The sequence below is a fragment of the Mustela putorius genome, unplaced genomic scaffold, assembly GCF_011764305.1.
Source record: "Mustela putorius furo isolate JIRA1106 unplaced genomic scaffold, ASM1176430v1.1 tig00003858_pilon_pilon_pilon, whole genome shotgun sequence".
Classification (NCBI taxonomy): Eukaryota; Metazoa; Chordata; class Mammalia; order Carnivora; family Mustelidae; genus Mustela; species Mustela putorius.
This window is the reverse complement of record NW_025422010.1, coordinates 16,842,561-16,855,786: the sequence shown is the minus strand read 5'-3', so window position 1 is coordinate 16,855,786 and position 13,226 is coordinate 16,842,561. Positions and strand designations below refer to the sequence as shown.

The 13,226-nt window shown below is 37.4% G+C and overlaps 1 protein-coding gene across 3 annotated transcripts in view; it reads right to left on the bottom strand.

Annotated features, from left to right (window-relative positions):
• Positions 1-13,226, bottom strand: part of YES1 (YES proto-oncogene 1, Src family tyrosine kinase) — a 66,532-nt gene that overhangs the window by 13,964 nt on the left and 39,342 nt on the right. For 2 of the 3 annotated variants that reach the window (XM_045065418.1, XM_045065417.1), the window contains 5 exons: positions 10,153-10,425; positions 6,948-7,047; positions 3,508-3,606; positions 2,171-2,274; positions 1,939-2,088 (listed from right to left, as the gene is read on the bottom strand). In XM_045065418.1, coding sequence (XP_044921353.1) covers positions 1,939-2,088; positions 2,171-2,274; positions 3,508-3,606; positions 6,948-7,047; positions 10,153-10,417 — 718 coding nt within the window. In that variant the 5' untranslated portion in view covers positions 10,418-10,425. Of the gene's footprint in view, positions 1-1,938; positions 2,089-2,170; positions 2,275-3,507; positions 3,607-6,947; positions 7,048-10,152; positions 10,426-13,226 lie in introns of those variants that run through there. The other variant, XM_013051440.2, reaches the window with a different exon arrangement.

Below are 13,226 nucleotides of genomic sequence, written 5' to 3'. Positions count from 1 at the left end.
TAAGAAGCAAAACATCCAAGAGGTAAAACAATCTTTGTTAAACACATTTTTGAAGTTATAATTTACTGAACACTTATTATGTCTCAGCTATTGTGCTAATTCAGTCCTTTACAAATATCTCATGTAAGTAAGTCTTGAAAAACTTAAGTGACTTTCTTCATGTCACCCAATAAGTGACGGAGATGGGATGCAAACCATAGTTCTGGCTGCCCCCAAAGTTCTCTTTTTGATCACTGGGTTTTATTTCTTCCCAAAGAGAATGCTACCATTAACTGTTATTCCTAATAACCACTAATGTAAGAAGCATATCAAAAATTAAGGAGAAAACTTCTTCATTTAAGAGACTGGTTTTCGGGGCGCCTGGGTGGCTCAGTGGGTTAAAGCCTCTGCCTTCGGCCCAGGTCATGATCCCACGGTCCTGGGATGGAGCCCCACATCCGGCTCTCTGCTCAGTGCAGAGCCTGCTTCTCTCTCTCTCTCTCTCTTTGCCTGCCTCTCTGCCTACTTGTGTTCTCTGTCAAATAAATAAATAAAATCTTTAAAAAAAAAAATAAATAAGAGACTGGTTTTCAAATAAGGGAGACACAAAAACAGGAAATCCCAAATTCACAAAGGCTTGACTTGTGAATCCTGCTTACACTCTTTCTTATTATAAATAAGACATGTTCCCTCCCATGTTCAACAAGTAACCACACAAATCGAATTCTAAAAAGTGCAATTACAACTGATGCCACTGCTTGGTAACATGTCTGATCAAGGTCAAGACTGGTGGTTGACTTGACAGACTGTACCTGTCACTGAAGAAGAGACTGCCATGGCAATCCCCTCCCTTAGTATTAATAATTTAAAAGTTTTTGGGGTGCCTGCGTGGCTCTGGGGGTTAAAGCCTGTGCCTTCAGCTCAGGTCTTGATCCCAGGGTCCTGGGATCGAGCCCCACATTGGGATCTCTGCTAAGCAGGTAGCCTGCTTCCCCCTCTCTCTCTGCCTGCCTCTCTGCCTACTTGTGATCTCTGTCAAATAAATAAATAAAATCTTAAAAAAAAAACACCCCAAAACAAAAAAAAACCCAATGTTTAAAAATAATAATAATAATAATAATTTTAAAACTTTTGGATGCATTCATATATCAAATTGGCAATGCAAAATTTTGAGACAGAAGAATCTAATACTGAATACCTTTCAAAGGTCCTTGAAAAACTAGAAGAATGTCTACAGTTGCAATGGGTTAGTTTTTCAGGAAAAGAACAATGCACCTTTAGATTAAATGTCATTGGATTTATACTCTAGGAAGTTTTATGTGGTCCATTCTATGCAGAAGAAGGTAACCCAAAAGGACATCTGACAGAGCTTTTTACATTAAGTATTTAGTTTTCCCCACTTAATAAATGTCCCTAAAACATACATGCTTTTGCGCTTTTTTATTTATTGTCAAAATCTACCTTGATACTTAGCCACTATGAAACTCCAATGTAAACGCTATGTCAGTAAGATATAAGGAATCAAATAATGGTAGTCAGATTTTAGCATGTCTAAGAACCTAACTCAGGTAAAAAGTACTACCTGCTTCTCATTTTTTTTTAATGTTTTATAATTTTGGGGGGTATTTATTTATTTGACAGACAGAGAACACAAGCAGGCAGAGAGGCAGGCAGAGAGAGAAGAGGAAGCAGGCTCCCCGCTGAGCAGAGAGCCTGACCCAGGGCTCGATCCCAGGACCCCAAGACCATGACCCTAGCCGAAGACAGAGGCTTTAACCCACTGAGCCACCCAGGCGCCTCTACCTGCTCCTCATTTTAAACCTAGAATACAACAGATTCTATCAGGCACACTCTTGTGGGTAAAGTACCACACTAAACCTTAAAGAGACATGAAGACAGAGATTCTGTCCTCATAAAACATACCAAGAAATAATTTTCACCTGTGAAATATTCACATACCTGTGTAGTGTTTTACCAACTTCTGCAGAGTATCAAATTGTGCTCTGGTTGTGATATAGTATCCACCGTTGTCAAGTTTCCTAATTTTATAGTGTTTCACATTGTCACCTCTTACCTCATCCCAATCACGAATAGAGAGAGAATAAGCACCTAGTAGGGGAAATAAATATTTTTTGTATCTTTCTCAAAATACTGTTCAAGAAAATTTTTGTACTTCTATTACTATAATTACCTTTAGTAGTTTCACTCTCTCTTACTAAGAAAATACCTCGTTGATTCCCAGGATTCAAAAGTAATCTTTCGGCGTCTTTTCTGCCCATTTTGCCAAAATACCATCTGGAAAAAATAGTGCTCTGAGTTAGAAATGTGGAAGGTTCAGAAAGGTTATAAATAAGGATCAGTAAGAATGGAGTGGCAGGATGACAACAAAGAGCTACACAGCTTAAAAACACAGCAAAACACAATAAAGGGTCTTTATTAAATAGAATTACTACAAATATTACTGTCAGAATATACTGTGCTAATATTTCCATGTCTCTTCAATTCCACCTGCAAGTTACAGGATCAGTACATGGAGAAGGAAAGGCAGTGGTAACAGAGAAGCTCCCAGTCACTGACAGATGGAGATATTAAGACTGTAGCAGGAAGAACAGAAGTGGGTCTCTGGTAACAGTGTGATCATCTGTATTCGGTAAGGTGCAAGTGAACTATATTCATATTATTAGCAACTCTACATTAGCATGGCTTTGATTTAATACAGATTTGTGAATAAAAATGAGTATCTGCTATGGAGAAGCTCACAGTATAAAACAGGAAGTAGTAAGTGTCAAGCAGAACAGAGTTATGGAGACAAAGTACTTATCATAAAAGCAACAAACATTGATAGAGCATCTACTGTATGCAAGGCACTGTTGAGTGTTGTCATATGAAGACAAATATTTATGAATCCCAGATAGCCTTGGTTTGACCTAAAAAATATATCACTGAAGGTGCATTTTAATTTTTTAGAAGTTGTGAGAATAGCACATAGAACTCTTGCATATCCTCTACACAGATTTCTCAACTGTTAAAATTTTACATCGTTATATTCTTTTCCTATGTGCATATTTTTTTCTGAACTGATTGAAAGTAAGTTGCAAACATTCTGAAATATTACCCCTAAATACTTCAATGTGTTTCCTAAAGACAAGGATCCTCTCCTACATAACCAAAGAGCAAGCACCTAAATCAAGAAATCAACACTGATACAATACTATCAACTGAAGGTAAATTTTTGAAATGAGTCTGCAGAATATAAAAAAGGTTAATGTAATTTTTTAAAGTGAAAATATAAAGGATACAGACCAGGCAAAACAGTATTATTATTGCAGATTCATTTATGATCCTACTGTAAGCAAATACTATGGCATTAATTATTAATTTTCAAGTAACATCTCCTATTAATATGATATATTAGCTGTATTAAGACTGGTATGTAATTGTATGTGTGTAAAATTGTGGCTAAGTAGAATGTGCATTAAAACATTTTAAAAACCAACGTAATTAATAAAATATGAAGTAGTGCCATACTCTTCTGCCTGAATGGAATCTGCAGGGGCTACATAATTGCTAGGGATATAGCCATTCTTTCCTGTAGCAATAGATCTTGCTTCCCACCAGTCTCCTTCCCTGCAATACATAAAACAACAATTACCACAAAGTAGACAACTGCTCAAAACGCAATTTATGGCAGTGTTGCCTTGTATCTATGTAGAAAAGAGGCTTAACTTCCATTTTTTTAATGCATTCATTTGATCAAAAGTCAAACTCAAAAGAGTAATATTTAAAAATAGGTTAGTTGAATTAGGGGATAAGGCTAAGCAAAAGAACAAAAGCACACATATTTCTGCTCCAAACAAACAAACAAAAAGGTTTAGTTTTAGTTACAAGATTGCTCTTTTACATACTTCTCTTCTTCAACCTAAAACAATAAACTATACTAACTAGAACAATTTGGGAGGTAAATCTTTCAAATTACTCAGTTTCAACTGGATGTTTTCTTTTTTAAAAGTTTTACTGACATAATTTGCATATCATAAAATTCCCACTTTAAGATGTACAATTTAATGGGTTTTAATATATTCATACAGTTGTGCAGCCATTACCACAATCAATTTTAGAACATTTCATCATCCCCCAACCAAGAAACCCCGTACCCATTAACAGTCACTCTCCACTACTCCACCCACCTCCCCCTGATATTGCCCAACACTACATCAGCTTTCTGTTTCTATGGATAGGACTATTGTGGGCATTTCATATAAATGGAATCATACAGTAATCTGGTGTGGTCTTTTGGAATGGTTTCTTTCACTCAGCATAATTTTTCATAGTTCACCTATGTTGCAGTATGTTATCAATAGTTCATTTTTTTTTTTTAAAGATTTTATTTATTTATTTGACAGACAGAGATCACAAGTAGGCAGAGAGGCAGGCAGAGAGAGAGGAGGAAGCAGGCTCCCTGCTGAGCAGAGAGCCCGATGTGGGACTCAATCCCAGGACCCTGAGATCATGACCTGAGCCCAAGGCAGCGGCTTAATCCACTGAGTCACCCAGGCGCCCCAATAGTTCATTTTTTTTATTGTCAAATGCTTTTAACCATATTTAAAATGATAATGCTCCTTTTTAGCCATTTCAGGAAAAGTATCAGAATGCCCTAGAACTCCTGTAGCAAAATATTTTCAACAGACAAGAATAAAAAATTTAACTCCTAGAATAAAGTATATTTACAAAAATGTTATCCATAGATATTCAAATAAGACTAAAATCAATTCAGAACATGAACATTATGTATAATTTGCAATACATAAGTCTTGACTTTTCCAAAATTAATGTGAAAGAAGCAAATATCAGTCTCTAATGAGGAAGATAGATATGGGTTCTGCCACTAAAAATTAAATGCATATTTTGCTATGCCAGAGAAAAGTACTGAGTATCTTATCTAAATTGACATTTCAGGTGCACCTGGGTGGCTCAGTGGGTTAAGCCTCTGCCTTCGGCTCAGGTCATGATCTCAGGGTCCTGGGATCGAGCCCCACATCGGGCTCTCTGCTCAGCAGGGAGCCTGCTTCCCTCTCTCTCTCTCTCTCTGCCTACTTGTGATCTCTGTCAAATAAATAAATAAAATCTTTAAAAATAAATAAATAAATAAATTGACATTTCATAAATGATCAAGGGGGATTTGTTCTCTAGAAAATGAGATGAAAAATCTTTTGGCAATTCAAATATTTATACTCATACACTTGGTTTGTAGATTTCTGGTATACATTAAGCACTTTCAGATATACAAACTGAAAACTGCATTTGTGCTAACCATTCATGATTCATTCAAACATTTATTGACAACCCTTTAAGTAACAGACTTTATGAGACAGTGTGCTAGAAATAGAAACAGAGGTAAAAAGACAGTCTGTAACCTCAAGAAACTCAGCATAGAGCAGAATTTTTTAGCCTCACCCTTACTGAATCTTTGGGCTAGATGACTGTTGTTGGGGGCTGTCCTGTGCACTAGAAGAGGTTCAGCAATATCCCTGGCCTCCACCCACCAGAAAGCAGTGGAGGCACCCTGCCTCCAGACATTGCTAAATGTCTCCTGGGCATCTTTCCTTTGGTTGAGAACCACTGGTCTAAAGGAATAACAAGCACACAATAAATTATAATTAGAAGTAGTGATGGCAGCTATGATTGAGGTCTGCACGGGGTGCTACGTCAACATGTAAGACAGACACCTAATCCAGTGGGAGAAGGGGCGTGACTAGGAAGGAGAGGAAGAATGTCAAGAAAGGCCTCCTTGAGAAATAACATAGGAATATACATTTTGAAGGATGAACAGCGTTGGCCAGATTAAAGGGAAAAAAAAAAAAAGCTGAGATAGGAAGTCATGTTCCAGAAAAAAGACACTGTACGTGTCAAGGCATGGGAATTCATAAAATTACAAGCAACTCAGTACGGCTGGGCCGTTAAATGAGGAAGGGGAAGCAGCTGGATGACTGATGTCTACCATTGTTATCGCTTTTCTTTTATCTTGACAGCAACTGGTAGCTACTGAAAAAGGCTTTTAAAGCAGAGAGACATGATCATATTTTATATTCTGGAACAATAATGGATAGCAAATGGGAGCAAGAATGTTAGGAAATATGACTGGAAGTAAAGAGACCATAACATACGGGATCTATTTTCTCTAACAAGTACTGAATTTTCAATTCAAACACTGAATTTGTAGTGGGCCACTAAATGGCTTTTATTACTGAGTGGTCCACTAAAAGTCTAAGAGTCATCTCAAACTAAAAGTCTTAGACAAGGGACGCCTGGGAGGCTCAGTGGGTTGAAGCCTCTTCATGATCTCAGGATCCTGGGATTGAGCCCTGCATCGGGCTCTCTGCTCGCAGGGAGCCTGCTTCCCCCTCTCGATCCCTGCCTGCCTCTCTGCCCACTTCTGGTCTCTGCCTGTCAAATAAATAAATAAAATCTAAAAAAAAAAAAAAAAAAAGTCTTAGACATAGACAAAAACTCTAAGAGACAAAAACTCTAAGAGTCACCTAAGGAAAAAGCAACTTAGTGTGGTCAGGTAGGGACTGCAGGGGCTCCTTACTTGGCCTTTTCCATTTTTTGTTAGGAGAAAGAACGAAGATCCTTAAGTTATCTTATGTTCAAGGAACAAAAAATCTCTTTATAAAGATTTTTTTTAAAGTGATGTACTTACTTGCAAATATTCTCTCAATCTTCACTTTTAAATCTCTACCTTTTATGAAAGAACCACACACTACAGCACAATTTGCAGAAGTCATAACTCTGGCTACAAAAGGAGTTATTATGCCATGTATCTAAGGAAACCAAATGCATCATCCAACCCAGTGGACAGAGACCCATGCTTCACCACACTCATCTTTAATATCAACCAGCTAAATGATTTCAGCATGAAGACTAGGTTTCTTTCAGTATTTCTCCCTCAAAATATTCCCAACACTTACGTGTTGTTAATTATTTGAAACCGTTCACCTTTCTTGAATGAAAGGTCTTCTGTAGTTCTAGCTTCATAATCATATAAGGCCACAAATATAGTAACACCACCTATTGGAGAAAAAAAAAACACAAGGTAAATTATATATATAAACGGAAGAGAAAAAAAATGTAAAGAGCTTAAGCATAATTTTCTTTTTAAAAGATTTTATTTATTTATTTGACACAGAGAGAGATCACAAGTAGGCAGAGAGCAGTCAGAGAGAAAGGGAAGCAGGCTCCCTGCTGAGCAGAGAGCCCTATGCAGGGCTTGATCCCAGGACCCTGAGATCATGACCTGAGCTGAAGGCAGAAGTTTAACCCTCTGAGCCACCCAGGCACCCCTTAAGCATAATTTTCTTTCTAGTCTCCAAAATCTACTTCTGAATGGAGACTTGGGCAGCTGGAGTTTCAGCTAATAAGCAGCTCTCTGAAGACCTTCCATGAAACTGCTGCATGCTACAAATTCTAAGATTCTATATACCCTCAGAAACAAATTTAAGTTTGATTCATAGTAGCAGTATCTCTGACTTAGAATCACAGTTCAAGTTCAATTCAATTCTTTGGCAGAAAAAGTATTAACAAGTACTACAAACTGGCACTAATTATCTCACTTACTTATAAACAATGGGTGAACATTTCCATCCTTAAAACTGATCTGTAGCAGTAACTAGGGATTTAGCTAGATTAGTTATTATAAAAAATACTCAAAAATGGCTTATTTTTCTTAAAAATTAAATGATATGATTGATATGAAAAATAATTATCATACATAGAATTATACACAAATGCTTAACAGATCAGGACACCAAACAACTAAACTATTACCTGCAAACAAAGGAATAGAATGGATTATTTATTATTCTTCCCTGAGTTTCAGTCATGTATTAACTGTCTATTTAACATTGCTACTTGAATGTCTAAGCAAATGGCACTACTATCTACCTAGGTACTCAAGCCAAGTCCCTTTACTAGCACTGTTATTCTACCTCTAAAATACCTCTTTATCTACTTTCTTTTCCATTTCCACGGTTGCCACCCTAATCCAAATCCTTGTTACCCCTGACTGAATCTGCTGAGAAGTAGTCTCCTAACCCACTTCTGTACCTGCTTCCCTATAACCATTCTCCACACAGCTAGTTGCCAGAAAATTGCCAGGCTAGTTGCCAGGAAATTCAATTATGCAAATCCTTTATAAAAACCCTTCAATTGGGGCACCAGGGTGGGTCAGTTGTTAAGCGTCTGCCTTTGACTCAGGTCATGGTCCCAGGATTCTGGGATGGAGCCTCACATCAGGCTCCCTGCTCCACAAGAAACCCACTTCCCCCTCCCCCGCTCCCCATACTTGTGTTCCCTCTCTTGCTGTGTCTCTCTCTGTCAAATAAATAAATGTAATCTTTAAAATGAAAAAACAACAACAACAAAACACTCTTCAATTGCTTCTTCTTGTCTTTGAATAAAACCCAAACTTCTTACCAGAATATATGAAGTCCTGAGTAATCCTGACTCTTTAATCTCATATTATACAATTCTACCCTCTGGTGTCCTCACTAGTCCTCAAAACCGCCAGGTTCATCTGTACCTCCTAAACTCTGCTTTTGTTGTTCTCTCTCCCCAGAAAGATTTCTTCCCAGGTCTGCCCAGATTTAGGTCTGTCTCATCAATCAAACTTCAGCCTTAAATGATTTCTCTTCAAGACAGCTTTCCTTGATCTTCTAAAGGGTTTTCACCAATCACTCTGGTCAGTTCCTTCAGAGCAGTTAAGAACCATTAATCATCCTGTTTAATTGTTTATTCACTAATTATTGTCCAACTTTTGTTATGACGTAAATTCCATTAAGACAAAAACCTTGTTTCTCTTGCTTACAATTCTCTGTAAGCAGCACACAGAGACTCCATATGTATTAACAGACATATACCATGAAGGGACTTTCCACATAAATAAACTGTTTAGGTAAGTAAGTATGCCCTTAAGTATCAAAGTTTACTTGGATCATTTTGGATTACTGTCTTTCCCAAACATATAATCCTGAAAATAACTTAAACTTGGCTGATCACTGAGGACACTATCGTGGTCATCTATTACTGAGATAGTTAGAGTTAAGGGGTTAGAATTAAGACTGTAATCGGCCTTTGATGTCCACAACTCCTGAAATGAACAGTCTCATAGAATTCACTTATGGCATTCCTCTAGCACTATTACTGGTCTGGAGGTGAGCAGACTGAAAGGACAAATTTATAGCCCAAGCCTATAGAACAGATTCCTTTTTTGCCCCCTCTGGTTGATAGGAAGGACATGTGTTGCTCAGTTTGATGCTTGCAGCTGTTTTGCCAAGCCTAAGATTAAAGCTGATAATCTAAAGGCTACCAAAAAGAGATCAAGGACTGGAGTCCTTGATGACATCAAGAAACTACTGCTCTATCAAGGAATCCTAGAGCTCACCCTGCCTTTTTAAAGCCAATTATGCTTTGTTACTTAAGGAAAAAGTATCCTGATCTGGAAACCCCACAAAACAACTCTTTCTGAAGTTTCTAACTACTTTTTTAGAGCATTTCTGGCTCCATGAAAAGTTGTCAGCTGTCACTTCTTGTTCTCTGAAAGGTGATCATAATGTGATAAATGGAGTTCTGGCACAGGACATTAAACCTGGGCTCCCCTGCTTCTTATCTGTGACTCTGAAAAAAAAGCTTAACTCTGAGCTTCAGGACTTTCATTTTTTAAATCAGTGTCTGAGAGAAAAACTGTATTATCATCACAATATTGCCATTTAATTAATATTAAGTAACTACTATGATATTTTAATATTGGATAGTACTTTATAAACCCGAAAACATTGGTAAATTGTAACATTAACATTCTTGAGGGAGGGGTACATGTTTTTAATTTTTATATCCCCACTGCCTGCCACATAGTAACCACTCACTACTTGAAAAAAATCAATTAATGAAATAACCAATGGTATAACCAGTAGATAATCACCAGATTATGACCAAATTTTCAGAACAATATGATGTATAATTTAAGACTGTAATTTTTATGTCAGAAGCTTTAATTTTCACATAAACTTTTAAGTCCCCAAGTAAGTTATTTTTCTCACAGCAGGCAAAAACTGTATGCACTGCCTGCCTGAGGTCATGTTCTCAAGCTGACAACAGAACTGTCCATTTAGATCTCACCTGTTAAACCAGCAGGATATGAACTTGGCACCACTGAGAATGAAGAAGATGCTCCTCCAAAAGGTGTCACCCCTGAGGATCCTCCAAATGGTGTCATGGAAAGACTGCTAAAATTAACAGATGCTCCCTTTGTTGAAGATGATGGTGCCACTGCAGTGTGTTCTGCTCCATAATGGCTGACACTGCTACTGACAGGTTCTGGAGTGTTTTCGGTTCTATATTTAATGGTTGGACTTTTGTTCTCTTTACTTTTAATGCAGCCCATTATCAAATCTACAAGGAGATAGGCAAATATTTTGAGAAGTGGTTAATATAAAGTACATTTCAAAAAAACACAACTGGGTGGCTCAGTTGGTTGAGCAGCTGCCTTCGGCTCAGGTCATGATCCCAGCGTCTTGGGATCAAGTCGCGCACATAGGGCTCCTTGCTCGGCAGGGAGCCTGATTCTCCCTCTGCCTCTGCCTGCCATTCTGTCTGCCTGTGCTCGCTCTCTTCCTCTCTGTCTCTGACAAATAAATAAAATCTTTAAAAAAACAACACACACACAATTAAAAACTTCACTTTAAACAAGGAATTTTTCTCCTACAAAAAAGGAACATTAATAAAATAAAGCAAACAAAAAACTAGACAGCTAAAAATGAAGTTTCTTCTCCTCATTTATCTTTATTATAATTCTGCTGAAGTATCATTCCAATCGTGTCATTCTCCAGCTCAAACACCTTTAATGGTCCAATGACAACATGCCACAGTGTGCTGGGAAAGTCACTGGGTCTGACACCAGAGAGGCCTTCGTTTGAATCCTGGCTTCTTACTCAGTAGTGGAGTGATTTCGGATATTGTTGCTCGACCTCTCTGCACCCCAGTTACTTGAAAAAGAGGGAGAATAATAACACCTACTTCATAAGGTTTTCTATGAGGATTAACTTAAACTTATCACAAGTTCTAGACAATATGTGGTACGTAGTAAGTACCAGCAAATATCAGCTGTATTCTATACTAGCCCTCCGAATAGAAATATAATCTGAGTCACATATGTAATTCTCAGTGTTCTAGCAGATACATTAAAAAAATAAAAATAGATAAAATCGATTTTAATAATATATTTTATTTAACCTAGTACATCTAAAATGCAATTATTTCAACATGTCGCCAATAAAAAAAAATTTAATGAGTTTTCTTGTACTAAGCCTCAGAAATCTGTTGCATATTTTAAACTTACAGTACATCTCAATTTGGACCAGGTACATTTCAAGTGCTCAATATCCATACGTGGCTAGCAGCTACCATATAAAGGAGCGGGTAGCTCTGTAACTTTTCCTTATCTACAGTCACACTCCCACTGCTTATCAAATTTGATCCCAATCTATCTTTCCAACTGTATCTCCTATTATTTCCTCACGCTTATCTACATACACACACTTTCCTGTTTCCCCAATATATATGACCTGTGCTTTCCCAGGTTTGGGAGGATTTTACACCTAAAACTTTCTACCTGCTAAAGTTCTTTTTTTTTTTTTTTTTAATTTTATTTATTTATTTGACAGAGAGAGAGATCACAAGTAGGCGGAGAGTCAGGCAGAGAGAGAGAGAGAGAGAAGCAGGCTCCCGCTGAGCAAAGAGCCCGATGTGGGGCTCGATCCCAGGACACTGAGATCATGACCTGAGCCGAAGGCAGTGGCTTAATCCACTGAGCCACCCAGGCGCCCCTACCTGCTAAAGTTCTATCCAATCACTGAAGATCATTACAAATGCTACTTTTGCATTCAAGCTTTTCCCCATAATTGGCAAAATATTGCTTTCCTTAAAACCTCCAATGTACTTTCGGGGAGATTTTTTTTTTTAAAAGATTATTTATTTATTTATTTATTTGTCAGAGAGAGAGAGAGAGAGAGAGCGAGTGAGAGGGAGCACAGGCAGACAGAATGGCAGGCAGAGTCAGAGGGAGAAGCAGGCTCCCTGCGGAGCAAGGAGCCCGATGTGGGACTCGATCCCAGGACGCTGGGATCATGACCTGAGCCGAAGGCAGCTGCTTAACCAACTGAGCCACCCAGGCGTCCCTTTCGGGGAGATTTTTATATGGGACTCTCTCACCTTATTCTGTTTGGTTATCTTGTTTTTTGCTTACTGGCCTAATTCCTACGCTATCCCCAAATTACTGGCACTATAGTTCTTAAAAATCAGGAGTTACTCATCTCTTACACACTGTCCAACTTACCAGTGTGACACATATAATACCATTATTACAAAATACTCATTTAATACCACTATTACAAAATCTGCATTGTATTCACTTCCTGGGAGAGCATAAATTTTCATTAATTCACTTACTTTTAAAGATCATTCTCATTTTACAGCTTTTCTTTTTTTATGTGGCATTCAAAAGGAAGTAGAGGAGTAATAAGACAACTGCCTCATAAATTCTCAAAGACTGAACATTTACAACCTTGACTATGTAACATTTAAAATGTAGCTATACTGCAGTGATTAGACAAGAAATAAAAGGCATCCAAATTGGTAAGGAAGAAGTGAAACTGTCACTATTTGCAGATGACATGATACAATATATAGAAAGCTCTAAAGACTCCATCAAAAAACTATTAGAACTAATAAATGAATTCAATAAAGCTGCAGGATACAAATTTAATATACAGAAATCTGTTGCATTTCTACATACTAATAATGAAGTAGCATAAAGAAATTAAGAAAACAATCCCATTTACAATTACACTAGAAACAAAAATAACTAGGAATAAATTGGCCCAAAGAGGTAAAAGACCTGTACACTGTAAACTATAAAACACTGATTAAAGGAATTGAAGGCAATGCAAACAAATGGAAAGGTATACCATGTCCACGGATTAGAAGAATTAATATTGATAAAATGTCTATAATACCCAAAGCAATCTACAGATTCAATGCAATCCCTATCAAAATACCAATAGCATTTTTCTGATATTTGTTGGATGGAACCACGAAAGACCTGAATAGCCAAAGCAATCTTGAGAAAGAACAACAAAGCTGAGGTATCATAATTCCAGATTTCAAGATTGGTTACCAAAGAGTTATTACAGTAC